Genomic DNA, 17,977 nt, shown 5'->3' on the forward strand with positions numbered 1-17,977 from the left:
ATTTTTTATTTTTTTAATTTTTATTTATTTATGATAGTCACAGAGAGAGAGAGACAGAGAGGCAGAGACACAGGCAGAGGGAGAAGCAGGCTCCATGCACCGGGAGCCCGATGTGGGATTCAATCCCGGGTCTCCAGGATCGCGCCCTGGGCCAAAGGCAGGCGCCAAACCGCTGCGCCACCCAGAGATCCCCAATTGGTCTTTATTTGATCAATGTGATGATAGTGGGTTTTTTTAAAAAAAGATTTTATTTATTCATGAGAGACAGAGAAGCAGAGACCTAGGCAGAGAGAGAAGCAGGCTTCCTGTGGGGAGCCCAGTTCAGGACTCGATCCCAGGACCCCAGGAACACAACCTGAGCCAAAGAGAGACACTTAACCCCTGGGCCACCCAGGTGCCCCTATAACATTGATATTAATAGAGCATTCTGTAAATATTAGACATTCTCATACTGAAGAGTAGGAATTCATTGAATTCCAAAACTGAGATTGTGTGTGTATTATTTTCTGTTAATGCTATGAACAGTAATTGCTCATTGTGTTTTCGAAAAATCACTTAAATGCTTGTCAGTGAAAATTACAGTCGAAACAGACTTGTTTAGAATGTTCTGTTTTTTTGGTAGCGTTGGTTTGTTTTTTTCAACAGCCTTTATAACACACTTAAACCATTTGAAAATGCTCTTTTAATTCTCAAAAGACTTGATCATTGTTTGCTGTGCCTCAAGGTTATATGTTAAGTTTTGGCTTCCTTGGGTCAAGTATAATGTAGTCCCATGTGCTAGAATCCTAATTTGGAAAGAGAATATGAGTTTTCCAATTTTATTATTCAAGGGTAAATAACCTAAACTTTCATTTAACAGATAGACCTTGGAAAATTTGACGACAGGTCACAGTTTCCCCTGTTCTCTTTCTCTAACTTCTGTAATAACTTAAAACTGTTCTTATCTTGGAGTTTATTCCACAGTCCTAGAAACCTCGTTTTTAAAAACAGTTCTATGCTGTGGGAAGTCAAGATAGTAGTTACCCTTGGGGGTGGCAGGTTGTGACCTGGAGGGGCTAGGAGAGGGGATTCAGGAGTTCCATAATCTGTTTCTTAGGGTGCTGGTACTTGGGTGGGTTTACTTTGAAAACCAAGGGGTGGCTCAGTAGTTTAGTGCCACCTTCAGCCCAGGGCGGGATCCTGGAGACCTGGGATCGAGTCCCACGTCAGGCTCTCTGCATGGAGCCTGCTTCTCCCTCTGCCGGCGTCTCTGCCTCTTTCTCTCTCTCGTGTCTTTCATGAATAAATAAATAAATAAAATCTTTAAGAAAAGAAAAAAACCAAGAGTATATGACCTGTGTCCTCTGTTTGTATATTACACTTCAACAAAATGTTTCAGGCATTGCCTTCATGTTGATAGTATCTTCAATGAGTCCTTCGGTCGGAAAGTTTATCTTCTTCCCTGTTTACTTGTACTTTGAATTAGTCACACAGTGCATTTTGTTTTAATTAAGTAAGTGTATTATATTTCATACAATATAGGACAATTATATTTCTTTCATTATATTTAATAATCGGGTCCAGCTATGTTTTAGAATATTCAGAGAAGGGAGTCTGAAAGAAGAGCAAAATGAGTTACTCTTTCTAGATTTCTGGATGGTATGATTGAATGATCCTTTTTTTGTTTTTGTTTTGTTTTTTGTGTTTTTTTTTTTTTTTTTTTTTGCTTTGTACTTTTGAAACACTATATGCATTCATTCCTTTTTTTTTCCTTTTTTAAAAATTTTATTTATTTATTTATGAGGGACACACAGAGAGAGGCAGAGACACAGGCAGAGGGAGAAGCAGGCTCCCTGCGGGGAGCCTGATGTGGGACTCCATCCCAGGGCCCTGGGACCATGACCCAAGCCAAAGACAGATGCTCAACCACTGAGCCACCCAGGCGTCCCAACATTCATTCCTTTTGTAATCCAGGAGGGAAATAATCTATACTGTTGTAAAAGGGGAAATAAACTGTATAAGCATGGGATCTTTCACAATAGGGTATGAAAACATATTTAGAAAACATGATTATAGGGTAAAATTTTTTCCACATTTGCTTTGTTACAGATATGCTAGTCTGTATTTTTGCTGTGCTATCGAGGATCAGGACAATGAGCTAATTACCCTGGAAATAATTCATCGTTATGTGGAATTACTTGACAAGTATTTTGGCAGTGTGAGTAGTATTTTGTTTTAGGAAATTGAATGCCATGGTCTTTTTTTTTTAATCTTTTCTGTAACAAGTTTATTATTTGATCGTCTTGGGGATTCTGACTGTTTAAAAATAACTGCAGGAGAGGGAAGGGCTGACTGTCTTTTGCTAGCGTGCTCAGTCAGCTGCCAGAATGAATGCTTGATCCCATGGCCCTACTCATTTAATGATGGTTGTGAGAATGAGATTTAAAATCGTGAAACAGGAAGGAGTTCAGCTGCAAAGATTAATATTCTGGAAGTGCTTTGTATGGAATTTAGATTTGGTAAGCAGTTATAATCACATTATCTAAGAAATGTGTATTTAAAAAGATCAGTGTTTATCAATAGAGAATTATTAAGTTGCTCATGTTGGGAGCTTCCAGAATCAGGTCTTACTTTACTTAGCTTGTAGGTATTGTGTTTCCAAGTACTTGAGATTTTACAATTAAGCTGACTAAATTGGTGATGCTTAGTTATTAGCAAGATTGCTGTTTTTAGAAAGAATTAAGATCGATTCACTCTGATCAGATTTTATGCACTACCCAATGATGGGTAAGTATCTTTTGCTTTCTTCAGTTTTTGACATTGTTTTTCTTGCTTTTCAGGTATGTGAACTTGATATCATCTTTAATTTTGAGAAGGCTTATTTTATTTTGGATGAATTTCTTTTGGGAGGGGAAGTTCAGGAAACATCCAAGAAAAATGTCCTTAAAGCAATTGAGCAGGCTGATCTACTGCAGGAGGTAAGCTAATTGGAGTTCTCTTTAGTAGACCTAAGCATGTTCTGGTATTGCTAAGGAAGTCTCAGTTATGTTCTCTCATTCTTAAAGTTTCAGAAATTACTCTGAAGCATGCTTGGCATGTAGTGTCCATGTGCAATATATTGATTGGGGTATATGTTAGTCACATCAACTTAGTTAATCTGTGGATGGATTGTTTGCTTTAGAGATGGTCTGTCATATTGATGGCCCAGTTTTTGGACCCCAAAACACTAGGGTCTAAACCTTTAGAAGACGGACTAAGAAGGGAAAAGATTCATCTAACAGTAATTTGAGAACTCTCCATCCGTTGTTCCGAATTACTGAAGGTAATGCCTTTTTGCATTAGTGTGGATGGATAATCAGTTGACTGTGAGACTATGGCATTTTCATCCCAGATTGGTTCATATTTTCACCTCATGTCCATTAAGCACAAATGTAGCCAAGCAAATGATAAGTGTTATAATTACACTTTTTGTAGAAATCTCTAATTTTGTGTTAGAAAAACTAAAAAGTATTTGGCCTTTTTCTTTGCTCTTTTTAAATATTTTATTTAACTGTTTATCTCAGAGAGAGAGACAGAGACAGAGAACATGCACACACAAGTGAGGGAGGGAGGGAGGGGCAGAGGCAGAGGGAGAGCGAGAATCTCTCAATCAGACTCCATACTGAATGGGAGCCCAATTTGGGACCCAGTCTCATGACCCTGAGATTGTGACCTGAGCCAAAACCAAGATTTGGATGCTTAACCAACTGTGCCACCCAGGCACCCCTCTTTGCTCTTTTAAAATAGCAAATCATGTTCTGTCAAGTGATTGCATCCTTATTTTCTCTTGATATCCTGAGAACCGTTGATAAACCCCCTTCCCTTTCCAATTTCCACAGTTGTCCTGGATTACTTGTATATTTGTTGTTTCTGGACCTTCAATTTCTGAAGTTTTTCAAAATACTTAAGGATACCTTAATTCAGATACGAAGTTGAATTATGGTTTAGCAATAATTGTGGTTTTAATCAAATAAAAACTATAATACAAGGAGAAGGAGCTAGTCAATATAAAAATGTAGTGTGTTTTCATTAATTGCCTTTTTTGTTATTAAAGGAGGCTTTAAATCCATTTTTTTTTTTTAAGCATTTCTGTTGTAACAGAAATGTGAACTAAGAGAAGAGTAAACCTCTCTTAACTGTGTGCCTCTACGGGAGGGAGGGTAGGCCTTGGTAATGGCTCTTCATTAGTCACTGACTGGGTCAGTTGTGAGGATTACTCCAAGTTGGGATGATATCATCCAGAACATACATATATTAAATAGGAGATAATACATTGTACATGTATTATCTTGCATTACCAAAACAGTACTTAAGATATCTGCAAAAGAAGGGATCCCTGGGTGGCGCAGCGGTTTGGCGCCTGCCTTTGGCCCAGGGTGCGATCCTGGAGACCCGGGATCGAATCCCACGTCGGGCTCCCGGTGCATGGAGCCTGCTTCTCCCTCTGCCTGTGTCTCTGCGCCTCTCTCTCTCTCTGTGACTATCATAAATAAATAAAAATTTAAAAAAAAAAAAAAAAAAAAAAAAAAAGATATCTGCAAAAGTGGAATCTTATTTAAAAAAAAAAAAAAAAAAAGTGGAATCTTGTTGGCAGCCCTGATACTAGCCACTGTCCGTAGTGAAATAGCTTAGGCCTTTTTTCATGTGTGTACGGTTTGCCACGGTTCTTTATCATTATTATTATTGACTGCAAATATATCATAAGGGAGATTTTTTTCAATGTCTGATATTGTGACCACAAGCTCATATTCTGCTATTGTAAAATTGGTTTTAAAGTTAGGACCTCCTTATTTTGCTGTTTACTAATCAGACTTTTCTAAAAATAGGGTCAAGCCAGAACAGGAACTGGGAATTTTTCATATTTATCTCTTCTCGTTCACTTTTATGTTTTGTTATTATGGAACGGTATTCAGCTCTCTCAGATCCTGGTATTTCTTCCAAGTTCTTCATCATTTCCTGATTAATTACATCTGCCTTAAAACATCTCTAAAATTCTTGAAGTTCACCTTTTAATTTTAATATATTTTTTTTTCTGGAGAGTAGTGTTTAGGGCACTTATCTCTCCTGTGTCTGGATTGTTTTTTAAACTCTACTGAACAATCACTATAGAATTTATAATATGAGAAATATACTAAGTTTACTCTTATAGTTTTTATTGAGGATAAAGAAGTCTGTATTTGTGAGTATGTGTGTGTATCTCCCCTATTGAAGTATCTTAATAGTAAGTAATATCTCCCTTTTTGAAGTAGTGTTTTGGTATCTTTAGGAGAAAGGAGTGGAGAGAAGCATGGGATGTCTGTGGTCCATGTTAAGATTTTTCTTTCCCTGTCTCACCGTAGTTTTAAAAAAAAAAAAGTTGACTACCATTAATTATGGTTTCATATCTTTATTTATTTATTTATTTTTTTGGTTTCATATCTTTAGAAGAGAGATTTGGCCCTATTTCTCATCTATGACTACCTTAATATTTTGTACATAAACCAAAATGATAGTACACTAAGACATTTTCTATTCAATGGTCTGAGTGTACCATTTTTTTTAGATTTAGCCATTCAGGTCTCTAGGAGGCAGAACATGGCTGGTCCGCTCTAAGTTTAGAGTGAGTTAGAACATTGCAGGTTAAGGCCTTTCTGAAGCCAAGCTAAAGTCTTTTTGGGGCAGTACGGCTTCAGATGATTCCGTTCAGGTTAACCTGTTACTCATTCAGGTTATTTGCCAACATACTGTCACAAATCCAGGGATGACAAGATGCTTGTTTCCTAAAATAGATTTATTTATATGTTGCTATATGGTACATGTTTACATCTTCGGGTGAGTAAGTATTATGTTCATAAAGTAGGCGGTGGAATAAGATGAGAAAAAGCATTCCACCAACTGCTAAATTTCTTTAAAATTTCCCTTTTACCCAATTTATATAAATGTCTTGTGATTTGTTTTAGATAGTCCTTCATATTATAGGCAAACAGGGCAGACAGTTGATAAAGTAGGTTTTCTATTAGCATATTATATATAGTCAGTAATGAGAACATGTCTGGACACCATGACAACAAAAAAGAACTGTGACAATAGCTGATGCTTACTGAGCACTTAGATGGGAAGCATCCAGTGCTAAACATCAGGATGCCCTGAGAAGGATCATGAGCACCTTTTTAACAAATGCAGAAATAGAGGCTCAGTGAGGTTACAGTGACTGGTCCTAGCATTCCAAACCCAGATCTGCTAGACTTGGGAGCTGAGTGGAATATTGACCACTAAGCCCTGTCCATGTCTACCCACCTGCCTACCCTATTTGTATATTGTCTTGGCATGTGTATTTTAAACCTTCTGTTTTCAGTACCAACTTCTGTGTTGTTCAGTAATAAAGAGATTCATCATTCTGGAGGTTTTTCTATATGGAACAGAGTAGATTTCCTAAGACAGATGCCATTTTATAGAGTTTTCATTGTCCAAATTATCAATTGTTGGTATTTTTAAATTGGATGTATAGATAGAAATAATATATTTTAAAAATCATTTCTTTAATGAATTTCTCAAAACTCTTGGATTTATAGTAGCTTTATAGTAGCTTTTTGGGTCTTATAATTTAGTCTATGTCATGAATATGATTTTTGCTTCCAATTTTGTAAATGTAGCTGTAAAGACACTTACCTAAATGCAGCCTTAAACTTGTAGAAGTCCTAACTAATTTATTTTAATCTACTTTTCTTTGTATTGTGATTTTTCTATTTGGTTTCAGGTCTTTTACTTGATTATTTCTAAATACCAACGATGCTTCTGAATTTTTAATGAAAATATCTGTTGGCTTAATGATACATGGTAATCGCAAAATGATTTAGATTTTAGCCCTTTAAAGTTTGTGAAATACACATTTCTATCCTTAAAAATATTTATTTTCTTCAGAAAATTTTCTTTAAAATTTCCTTTTTACTCAATTTGCATAAATGTCATGTAGTTTGTTGAGGTAGTCCTTCATCTTATAGGTAAACAGGGCACAGTCAGTGGATAGATTTTCTATTAGCATATTACAGTCAGTAATGAGAACATAAGTATGTATTCAAATTATAATTGCTAAAATATCAGACATTGTGTTTAAATAACCACGATTTCCTTTTTATTTTACTTAGTTACTTGGTAAACAGTGGTTCAGTTTTGACATTTCTAGAGTGAACTTTGTATTCTTTTCGATATTTGGTTCTGTGAATACATAATTAAATTTGGGGGTAAAGCCCAGAAATATCAGTCCATTATCCAATTTTTAATGTTTGCTGGAATTTAACACAGGTTTTCTTAACATGCCACTGGTACTTAACCTGATTCTTAAATTACTAAAGTGCAACATGCTGAGATTACTAAATTGACATTCTTTGCAATACTTGGAATATTTCCCCACCACCAATTAAGTGCCTATTTTAAGCTAGTTTTTTGAGGGGGAGTACATGGGGGAGTGGTACAGTTGGTTTATAAACATAGATTTAATGACCAAGGAAATATAGAGTGCATTTTCTTTGTAAAGTCAGGCACTTACCAGTTTTTCTCTGCTCCTTAATTTTATAGAGCCAGAATGAAGAATGGGGAGGTTTGTCTGAGGATATCTTATGATAAAGAGCAGTCTAAGGCTTTAGTCCTTTTGACCCCCAACTTATTTATTGGTAACTACCAAATTTACCGTTTTTGTGGCATGGATAAAATGGGGTGTTATGCAAAGACTGTTGCACGTGAGATGATTTCAAGTCCTTGCCTGATCCATGAAGATCAAATAGTTAAAAAACCGGGCGTTGGGCTTTAACCTCAGCGGTAGATGCATGATGGTGTTGATCGGCGCTTTGAGATGTGTCAGCCTTTCTTTTTTATACTAACAGCATCGTTTTGAAATTTGTGGGGGTTTTCCTTTTGAGCTTTGTTTGCTGTTGGTATTGTTTCTCACTAAAGAACGTGAGCAATGAAAAATAAGTGAGGTACCAAAAGCAAGCATTACACTCACGAATTTGCTTCTACTTTGAGATGATCCACTTTATGAATAGGGTCTCTTGGATTTGCAGTTGTTAATCTGCCTCGGCTAGAAAGTGGTGCTCTATGGAGAATTAGCGCTGCTAAAATTGATTTGTTTTAGTGCTGGGGCTGCATGATATATCTTAGTACTATGCACCATCTTTGTGAAAGTAATAATAAATCTGTTGGACTGCATAAAAATGGAAAGGTAAGATATCTTAGAAAAATTGATTTTTAAAAATGAATCTTTTGTGACTTAAAATTATTTTAAGTAAATAAGTACTTGAAATACTTAATAACATGCCTTTTAGTATGAAGTTTTTGGGTTTTTTAATTAAAATCTTGCTAATTAAGAATATTTGGGTATGCTAGTCAAACTCAAGAATATTGTACATTGTTTTATAACAGCTAGATGTGTTCAAATATATACAATATCATTTAACAGCAAAAAGCATTTTGATCTAAATCCTCTTAGGATTTGGCCTAATTAGAAAAACTCCTATGATTCCTTTGTAATTTCCACTGGTGATGTTAAAACTTTCAAGCCTAAACCTTTTTCTTCTAAGTTGGGTTAAAAGTTAACAAGGCTATATATATGCCAGCATATTTTAATTTCTTATAGGTAAATTTGATTGGGGTCTGCTAGAACAAACTGGAGAAGTAAAGGTTTGGTTACATTAATGTTTGAGTGGAAAATACAGAAGGAAGGCAAAACAAATCTTGCCTTTTGTTTTACGTTTTATAAGAAATTTGACCAATGTCCTTGGTCACTGGTTTTTAGGTTGTAATCACTTTGCTGTATGTGTGTTTTTTGAGCACTCTGTTTGTCTGCTTTTCAGAATTTTGAGGGTTCCTCCCTCTGTTTCATTTTAACTTATTTTGAGCCCACTCTTGCTACTCTGGGCTGTTTGTAATAATGAAAAGTTGGAGTAACTTAAAATCAGTAGCTGTAAATCTGATTTTTAAAGATATTTGACAAGAACCCACAGTAATAAAATACATTTTTATATCATAGCAGTTACATGCACATAAACCAAAAAAGTATTTTGTTAACTAATACTTTATTTCTCGTTTTGCATTCTCACATTTTCTATTCTCTCCCTTTTTTCAATGCTGATCCTGATCTACTAAATTGATTGCATGCACCCTAGGATTGGGGCCTACAAAAGAGCCTATTTCTAGCTGTTGGTGGTGATTTTTTTTTCTTTAAAAAATAGTTTCTGAAAAATGTCATGGTTTGAGTTCTTTTTTCCCCCAACTGACAAATTCTTTAAATTTTTCTTTTGTTGTTTCCTCTGTTGCCTTTTTAAAAAAATAAAGTTCCCATTATAGAAAAATTAAGGTGCAGCCAAGCACCCAAGAATGTTAATTTTACCTACCCATCAACCAGAGACAATTAGATTAATTCAGTGGTTCTCACCTGGGGTGGGGAGTGGGGCAATTATGCCTCCTCATAGAACATTGAACAAATGCCTGGACATATTTTTGATTGTCATGACTGGGAGTGGGGTGCTACTGGCATCTAGTAGGTAAAGACCAAGGATGCCTCTAAACATCCAACAGTGCCCAGGACAGCCCTTGTAGAACAAGGAATTATCCAGCCTCAAGTGTCTGTAGTGCTGTGGTTGCAAAACCCTGGTTTAATTTAACATGATAGGATATTTAAAGATTCCATTTACATTTATAGACCACTACATCTTTATAATATATAGTCCAGAGTATAAATGACTGGCTGAAATGAATCAAAAGTAAGAGGGAGAAAAAAAAAACCCTAAGAACTATAAAAGAAGGACAAATGTTCTTAATAAGAACATGTAAATAGCTATAAAAATCACCTCTGTGAGTCAACAAAATCACCTTTACTTTACTTGATAACCAGTGCCTGGGGAGATCATCTGTGGTTGGCTTTTAGCATCTAACCCACAGCAAAGCTTGTGCGATGTCACTATATAATTTCATTTTCTCAGCAACAACCAAATCAGTTAATATCTGTTAAGGTAATTGAGTTTTTACCTGGAAACAGAATGGAGTATACCCTTTAGGCAATTAGAATATTTTTAAATTTTCTGCTGATTTCCCCATCCACCTTAGGGATTTGATAATTTTTTTTAGAGAGGCACTAGTTTATTTTTTTTTAATTTTTTATTTATTATTTATGATAGTCACACAGAGAGAGAGAGAGAGAGAGGCAGAGACACAGGCAGAGGGAGAAGCAGGCTCCATGCACCGGGAGCCCGACGTGGAATTCGATCCCGGGTCTCCAGGATCGCGCCCTGGGCCAAAGGCAGGCGCCAAACTGCTGCGCCACCCAGGGATCCCGAGAGGCACTAGTTTAAATGACCAGAATTTGCGTGTATAGACTTTTATTGTACATGTAGACTTTTTGTTGTTCTTTTGTATTTTATTAGCCTTAAAGAATTTTAGTAAACACCTAGAGTGTGAATATTTGAAATTCAATGATGCAAAGAAATCTGTTATGTTTTGAAAACTCTGATCAAATTTAAAGCATTTCAAGTTATGGTCCAAATGGAAGACCTAGGCAGATGCAATATATAGTTACTCTAAAATATGGTTAAAACTATTTCTTTGCAGTCTGAAGTTATATTTACTAAGTAATCTGCTTTTTAATTTATTTTTAAATATTTATTTATTCATGAGAGACACAGAGAGAGGCACAGACACAGGCAGAGAGAGAGAAGCAGGCTCCATGCAGGGAGCCCAATGTGGGACTCGATCCTGGGACCCCAGGATCATGCCTTGGGCCAAAGGCAGATGCTCAACCACTGAGCCACCCAGACTTCCCAGTAATCTGCTTTTTTAATTTAAAAAGTATAATTAACTGCCGGAGAAAGTAATTTGTCCTTAGTATTTTATAACGAATAGGTTTTAGAGCAGGGTTTACAAGATGTAGTTAAGTTATTCCCATCATTTCTAAGACAATCTTTTGAGACATGTAATAGAAACAGCACACTAGAACAGCAGTAGCTATAAATAATTCACAGATGAAAGAAAAAACAAATGGTCCTTTTACATAAAGGCATATAAAAATATGAATGAGAACTTTTTTTCGTTCTTAGATTGGCAAGGATGAGCAACTCTCTTGTCTGGTGCTTGTGAGCACTTAAACTTGTATTCCATTTTGGAGGATTAGTTTGGTGATACCTGTTAACAGTTAAATATTTTGACCCATCAGTTAAATTTTAAGGAATTGCATCCAACAGAAATATACAAATGCACTAAAATTTTAGTATAATATTAAGCTGGTGGAACTTCCCCAAATATTAATCAATGGGAAATAGGTTAAGAAAATTACAGTACAGCCACACATGAAACCATTACCTGACTGTAAAAAAGAATGAGATTAATTTCCATGTAATGATATGAAAAGATACTCAAGGTCTATCAAGTGAGAAAAGATCTAGGAGTGGGACATTAATAACTTATTGGCATTAACTCTGAAAATGTTTGAAGCCCCCCCCCCACCATTTTCTAGAAGTGTAAAACCTGTATTAGAAGTATGAACTTTTTTAATTTATACATTTTTTTAAATGACAAAATGAAACTGTGTGAATGTAAGAGTACACATTGTGTTGTTCCATTAGGTAAAATTAGAGTAGAATTTGCTAAAAAGTTTAAAGTGAAGCACTTGCGTGCTTTTGGCCATTTTAGACACTAACCATCTGGCACAACCATATTGCTCTTGCCACTCATTGCTAACTTAATGTAAAAAAAAAAAAAAAAATCATTTGACTTTACTAGTGCCCAGAATTGCTGGCAGAGAAAGACTGACACTGTGAGCTGTGTCATCTGAAAGGTACCTTACAAGGGCTTTCAATTCTTCTCTTTTTGTTCATTACTAAACATAGATTTTAGTGAATTTGGACATTCTCTGGCCCTGTGTTTTTTGTTTTTTGTTTTTGTTTTTGTTTTTTAAAGATTTTATTTATTCATGAGAGACACCGAGGCAGAGGGAGACGCAGGATCCATGCAGGGAGCCTGATGTGGGACTTGATCCCGGGACTCGGGGATCACTCCCTGAGCCGAAGGCAGAGGTTCAACCACTGAGCCACCCAGGCTGCCCTGGCCCTTTGGTCTTTAAGCACAGGGAATAGGGTTCCAGGGTCGAGAGTAGGACCTTGGCTACCAAATTCAGTGAGAGGCAATAACAAGGACCATTGTATTCTAGAACATGAAGGCTAGAGGATACTACTTATAGTACAAGAAATAAATGAAACCCTTTCACAAGAAAAACTGGAAAGCAGTAACTTCAAATAACACATACTTATTTTTCATTTAATGTAAATGATTTGCTCTTTGACCACATTGTGTGCTAGAAAGAGACAATCAGGAAACTAGGTTTTCAGTTTTGGATCCAATACCAGTAGTTGACTTAGGCATCATCTCAACAAGACTTAGACCTTCAGAGAAGTCTAGCTTCCAGTATCTTACAGTTTCCCAGATTGCTTTAGTTTTGAGTCATCAGCCTATTATGGTGGAGATCTGGGAATTTTTAAGGCAATGGAGCTTGTCTTTGTCTTAAGAATGTAGACAGTTGGAAGAGCAGGTGTAACTTAATTCCTCTCTGCTGTTTGTTAACCTGCACTTCCCACCACCTCTGGCTCTTTTCATAGGGGATTGAGAAGGGAGTCACTCCGAGTACCGAGGGAAGTTGAGCATACATCATAGATGCATGTGTAGGGGGTGGGGAGCGAACTCAGAGCAAGGGAAGCAGAAATAGAATCAAGGGGCACGGAAGTTGGCAGGGTGAGTGGCAGTGGAAGCACAAGCCTTGGTCTTAGGCCAGACGAATCTTCCTCCTGTTTGGAGGAGATAACTGGGGAAAGCTGTGGTTTGTTTTTTCTTCATCAGTTGGATGAGCCAAATTCTTGGCTTTGAGAAACTATCATCTAGAAGAGAGTTGCTGGGGACTAAGGAGAAAGAGAAGAGGTAGAGGTAGATAACTGGAATAAAATGTTGAGGGTTTGGAATAGACTTAATGGGGGGAGGAAATGAGTGAGGAGTAAAAGGATAGCCCAGAATTACAGGCCCGTTTCAGGTTGAAAATAATGTCTGATTTTTATTCAAAATAGGTCTCCAAAGAACTGGTACTAAGGGCAGTTTGCAATTTGTGTAATACAACTGGATTAATTTTTTCTGTTTTCATTCTGGCCATTATTCCCATGTAATCTAAATCACTGATGTTTTAGTGTATTGAGGAACTCCGCTTGCCCAGTAGTGGAAGAAGAGGGTAGTTCTGGTTCTGCCCAGGACTCCTTGTGTGTTGTGACAGACTTGGCTCTCACCCGCCCCAATTTTTAATTAAACTAATTATTCTGTGACTCAGAAGATGTACTAGTTTTTGAGGGCCCAGAATCCTGGAGTTATATTTAATCCACTACAATATTTTCTTGGTTTATAGGAGAAAAAATAACTTGGTTAATATGGGCATATCTGTATCATTTAGCTTAAAATCAACCTTAAAGGTTAGGTGGTCATTAAGGTATTTATTTACAGCACAACTTTTTCAGACTGTCAAAATTGAGAAATTATTAAAAATACAGTAAAGCAACTTAAAAGTAAAAGGATACGTTATTTTTGTACATCTTAGGGTTTCTTTTTAAAGGGTGTTTTTCCAATGAAGAGGGTTTTCTTCCTATGACGAATATTCTTCACAGTTGATGGATGCTAATTTCTTTTTTAAGTATAATAATATGGATCATTGGCCATAAAGAACAGTTTGGCTTATCATCTACCCTTGAGTTTACTAAATGTAGTGAAAGGTCCGTCAGAAATGCTGGGCATGCATGTTTGAGAATGGTCTGTCTTGCTTAGTAAAGTCTCTTCTGGGGAGCATCAGGGGTGTGCTCAGCCCTATTTGGGAAACTATCTTTCTCTTTTCTTTCAATGGGCATAAGCTCTCCATGGTTGGTTTTTACATAGTGTGCATAAAATTAAGAGAGAAAACCTAAAAGATAAAAAGCTATACTATAAAGGCTCAAAGAACTGGTATGTAGGTGAAAGGTTGACAGACTTAAACTTTTCTTGTTCTCTCTCCAGAAAACAGAGAATATGTATCACAGCAAGAGTTTCATGGGGTGTAAGAAAGCGTACTAGAATACGTGCTGGAGTACTGACATGCATCAAAATGTAGTAGGATCTATGAATTCAGTTTGTAATTATAATTTTGTCAAGTTTGTTATTTATATTTTAGGATAAAAAGTCTAATTATACTAAGTCTCAAGGGATAGTCCCCAAACCTTGCTTAACTGATATTTTCATAGGGAATTTTATTCTGATAATAATCCATCTCTGGGACTATTTTTTTACACAAAGAATATTGAAAGAGGTCAGAGGTTCATTGACCAAAAAGTATTATTAAGTACTGTGAAGCACTAATGTCATTGATACAGATGTAAAGAAATAGAATTCCCCTATGAAAATGAGAGCTTCTATACGAAAATGAAGCATTTGGGGTTTATTACTAATATAATTTTAACTTGCTGGTTCATTCCACTATATCCTGAGTGGAAAAACAAAAGCAAAACACTCTCTTTAAACTGTTTTAAGATTAATTATTTGAGGATTAAAATTTAACTGGCGCTTCTTAGATACTTTTGTATTTAATTGTATAAGGGATCTGTTATATATTTGACCAGTTTACATGACTTTGTAGCCTAACATTTCAAAATGCCAGCTTTCATATTAATATGAAGATATTTTAAAGGCACTCAAATGAGCAGTTTTAAACTTTGAGTCACAAGCCTTTTGGCAGGGGTATAATCCCTCTGAGAGTCTGAAGAGCCATGGGCCCTCTTCTCAGGAAAATCTGTATGTAATTTTGCCACTAGTTTCAGGGGGTTCTTAAAGTCCCTAGAAATCCATCTCTGGGTTGTTTGAAAACCTCACCTCAGGGTACCTCATTGATGTGGGAAACTTCTACTTACATACATTTGTAGGCATAGACATTAAATCTTTTTGGAGAGTTCTCTAAAATCTATCTTGAGGATTATTTAAAAAATAATATCCTTGGTCTCAAAGGCATAGTCTTTGGAATTTTTTTTTTAAGCTAAGCAAACCGTTAAACACCTCCATTGCTACTTAAAATACCAAATGGGTGACTACTTTTCCACTTTTTCTTGGCAAAGATTTTCCTTTAGGATCTGTAGAAGAGTTTATGGTCACCTGAGGATGTAATGATTTCCATTAAGGGATTAAATTCCTTTACTTCGTGTAATAAAATCCTGACATACTTGAAGACTGGCAGGAGGTAGTAGTATTCTAATTGAATTTTCAGTTAACTCAGTATTGACCAGATGATTTTACACTGAAAATCTTTTCATACTCAAGATGAATTGGAACTAAGCACTGTTTATAAGTTAAATGTTCAGCCATACACCAAAGAACGAAAACAAAAATGTAAGCTTCCATTTTCCTTACTGTGCACTAAACATTCTAGGAATCTGATTGTGTCTGTCAGTTTGTACACTGTGTAAGAATATATGCATTTCTTTTGTAGCCACGTCATGAATATTTTAATGTCCCTGTGTACTAAATGACTACTCGTCGTGTATGCAGAATTTCACAGAGGAAATAGAGAGCTGATATACTTATGAAAGAAAATATCCTCAGCTTGGTGACTATCTTGTACAATAGATCATTTCAGAACCAGTACCTTTACGATTGTAATTGTTTTTCCCGTCCTCATTTTTCTTTTTCTGTTTTATTTTCATTCTGTATGTGATCTTGATGTAGTTTATTCCTGCTCACAGCTGGTATAATTTCTTCTTGAAATATGACCTATGAATGTTTTGAGTAGTTCATCTTAAAGACATACATGTCATCATTTATGAACCATCTATGATTAAAATCTTGTAAGAAAAATTTAGCAATCGTTAAAATGTTCACCAAAGAAAATATAGCGGAAACGCCACGGCAAAATAAGCAGTGCCATGCCATGATATATAATGTGGCTTGGTCTTCAGATGTTCGGGGGAGAAAAGAAATTCTATTCAGTGTGACTATTTTACAGCCTCTGTGAGCTACCGTATTCTAATGTATCACATAAAAGTGTACTTGGAAGTAATTTGAGAGAGTAAAATCTGTACTGTTACATAATATTTAAGGGTAAAACAGTCACAGTTCTTAAGTTTGTGATGCCACATTTATTGATCACATTTGTGCTATACAGTATTGAACAGTCCCTTTAAGACACATCAGAGAAAGCGTCAGAAGTGTCTTCTGCAATATATATTGTTCAGTAGGAAGTAACCTTTTCAAAATGTTAATACTGAGTTCTAAGACTCAGTTTAAATACTAATATTTTACTATAGTTTTATAATATCTATTAAGTCTCCATTTAAATACTTAATGCTTTGTTAACTATGGTATTATACTCTAAATATTAAGACTTTTAATATGACATGCAACTTATTTTATTATAAAAGGAAAAGTACCAAATAATGCAGCGTTTCTATCTAGAGAGTTTAAAGCCTGATTACAGAAGCTATCTTAAGGCATCGATAAGCAAATTCCGAAGTCACTCGAGCAGGTTCAGTGCTGACGGAAGACCTATGAAAATGTAGACTAGGCAGGGACGCAGAGCAGTTCTTTCGGGTCCCCGGGTCCTGCAGTACGTGGCAAGCACCTGGATGGGCTAGCAAATGAGAGGATGGGCTAGCAAATGAGAAACTTGGCATTCGCCCTTGAAAGCATTGGGAAACACGGGTCTTTCATTTCCATTTTTGTCCTCTGTCCCTCCCCCACCCTGCAATATGTCATTCATCTGGTTTTACTGCTGAATATGCACTGTCTCATGCCTGTTTGCTTTGGATGCGGTGTGCTGAGCTGTAACAAGATGTTGCTTCTTTTATTCTTTGTATACAGCTGCTTGCTTAAAATTCGTAGATTCTGAAATTGCTTTTCTTGCACGTCTAAAATAAAAGTATTGCATGTACTTTGTCTCATGTGAATGACTTTTTTCTTCTTCATCCCTTTTGACAAATAATCTATTTTATATTTTGGTTTTTCCAGGTAATTTTATTAGGTCGTGTTTAAAAAACCCTAAAGTGGTTAATCTGGCAAATTTTCTTAAGTGTACAGTTCAGTACTGTTAAGTATATTCACAGTGTTGTGCAACTGCTGTCCAGAAATTCCTCCTCCTGTGAAACTGAAACTGTACCCATTAAACAATTCTCCATTCCCCCTCCCCTCAGCCCTTTGTAACCACCATTCTACTCTCTTTCTATGAATGTGACTACTTTAGATAATGGTTTTTCCAGGTAATTTTGAACTACAAGTTCAGTGTCAACATGGGAAAATTACATTTGATACTATGAACACAATTTGTAAAAAAAAAAAAAAAAAAAAAAAAAAAAACCTAATGTACTGTTTGTAGAGTACTCCAGAAATAAAATGTGCAGGTGGTTTCTTTAAACCAGGCCTTTTAGAAAAGGACACATTTTAAATAATGCATATTTGATAAGTAACATGGTTCTCTTCATGAGATGCCATATAGGATTGCAGGCAGTGAGCACAGGGAAATCCGACCAGCTCCACGGAACGGAATGGGAGGCATTTTTACACGGATAAGCGAAGAACGCTAACTGTATAGAATCCAGTGTAGGCATCTATTAATAAATGCAATGAAGGTTGAATAGTGTTTTTAAGAACTATTAACAGTACAGTTGACCCATGAACAATGAGGGGTTTAGAACCACAGTTGAAAATCCACATACAACATTTATCTCCCCCAAAACTTAATAGCCTACTGTTAACTGGAACCCTTACCAATAACCTAAACAACACATCTTTTGTACATGTATTATATACTTTATTCTTACAGTAAAGTAAGCTAGAGAAAAAATGTTAAAATCATAAGGAAAATACGGTAAAAAGTCTGCATATAAATGGACCTGTACAGTTCAAATCCGGGTTTGTTCAAGGGTCAAATGCAAATTATTATATTGTTTCC

At 36.0% G+C, this 17,977-nt stretch overlaps 1 protein-coding gene across 5 annotated transcripts in view; it reads left to right on the forward strand.

Annotated features, from left to right (window-relative positions):
* The window catches only part of AP1S2 (adaptor related protein complex 1 subunit sigma 2), a 30,399-nt gene that overhangs the window by 9,016 nt on the left and 3,406 nt on the right, over positions 1–17,977 (forward strand). For 2 of the 5 annotated variants that reach the window (XM_072816731.1, XM_072816732.1), the window contains 3 exons: positions 2,089–2,197; positions 2,820–2,957; positions 14,065–16,960. In XM_072816731.1, the coding sequence (XP_072672832.1) occupies positions 2,089–2,197; positions 2,820–2,957; positions 14,065–14,121 (304 nt within the window). In that variant the 3' untranslated portion in view covers positions 14,122–16,960. Of the gene's footprint in view, positions 1–2,088; positions 2,198–2,819; positions 2,958–7,572; positions 7,668–14,064; positions 16,961–17,977 lie in introns of those variants that run through there. The other 3 variants (XR_012026463.1, XM_072816734.1, XM_072816733.1) reach the window with 3 other exon arrangements.

The sequence above is a fragment of the Canis lupus genome, chromosome X, assembly GCF_048164855.1.
Source record: "Canis lupus baileyi chromosome X, mCanLup2.hap1, whole genome shotgun sequence".
Lineage (NCBI taxonomy): Eukaryota > Metazoa > Chordata > Mammalia > Carnivora > Canidae > Canis > Canis lupus.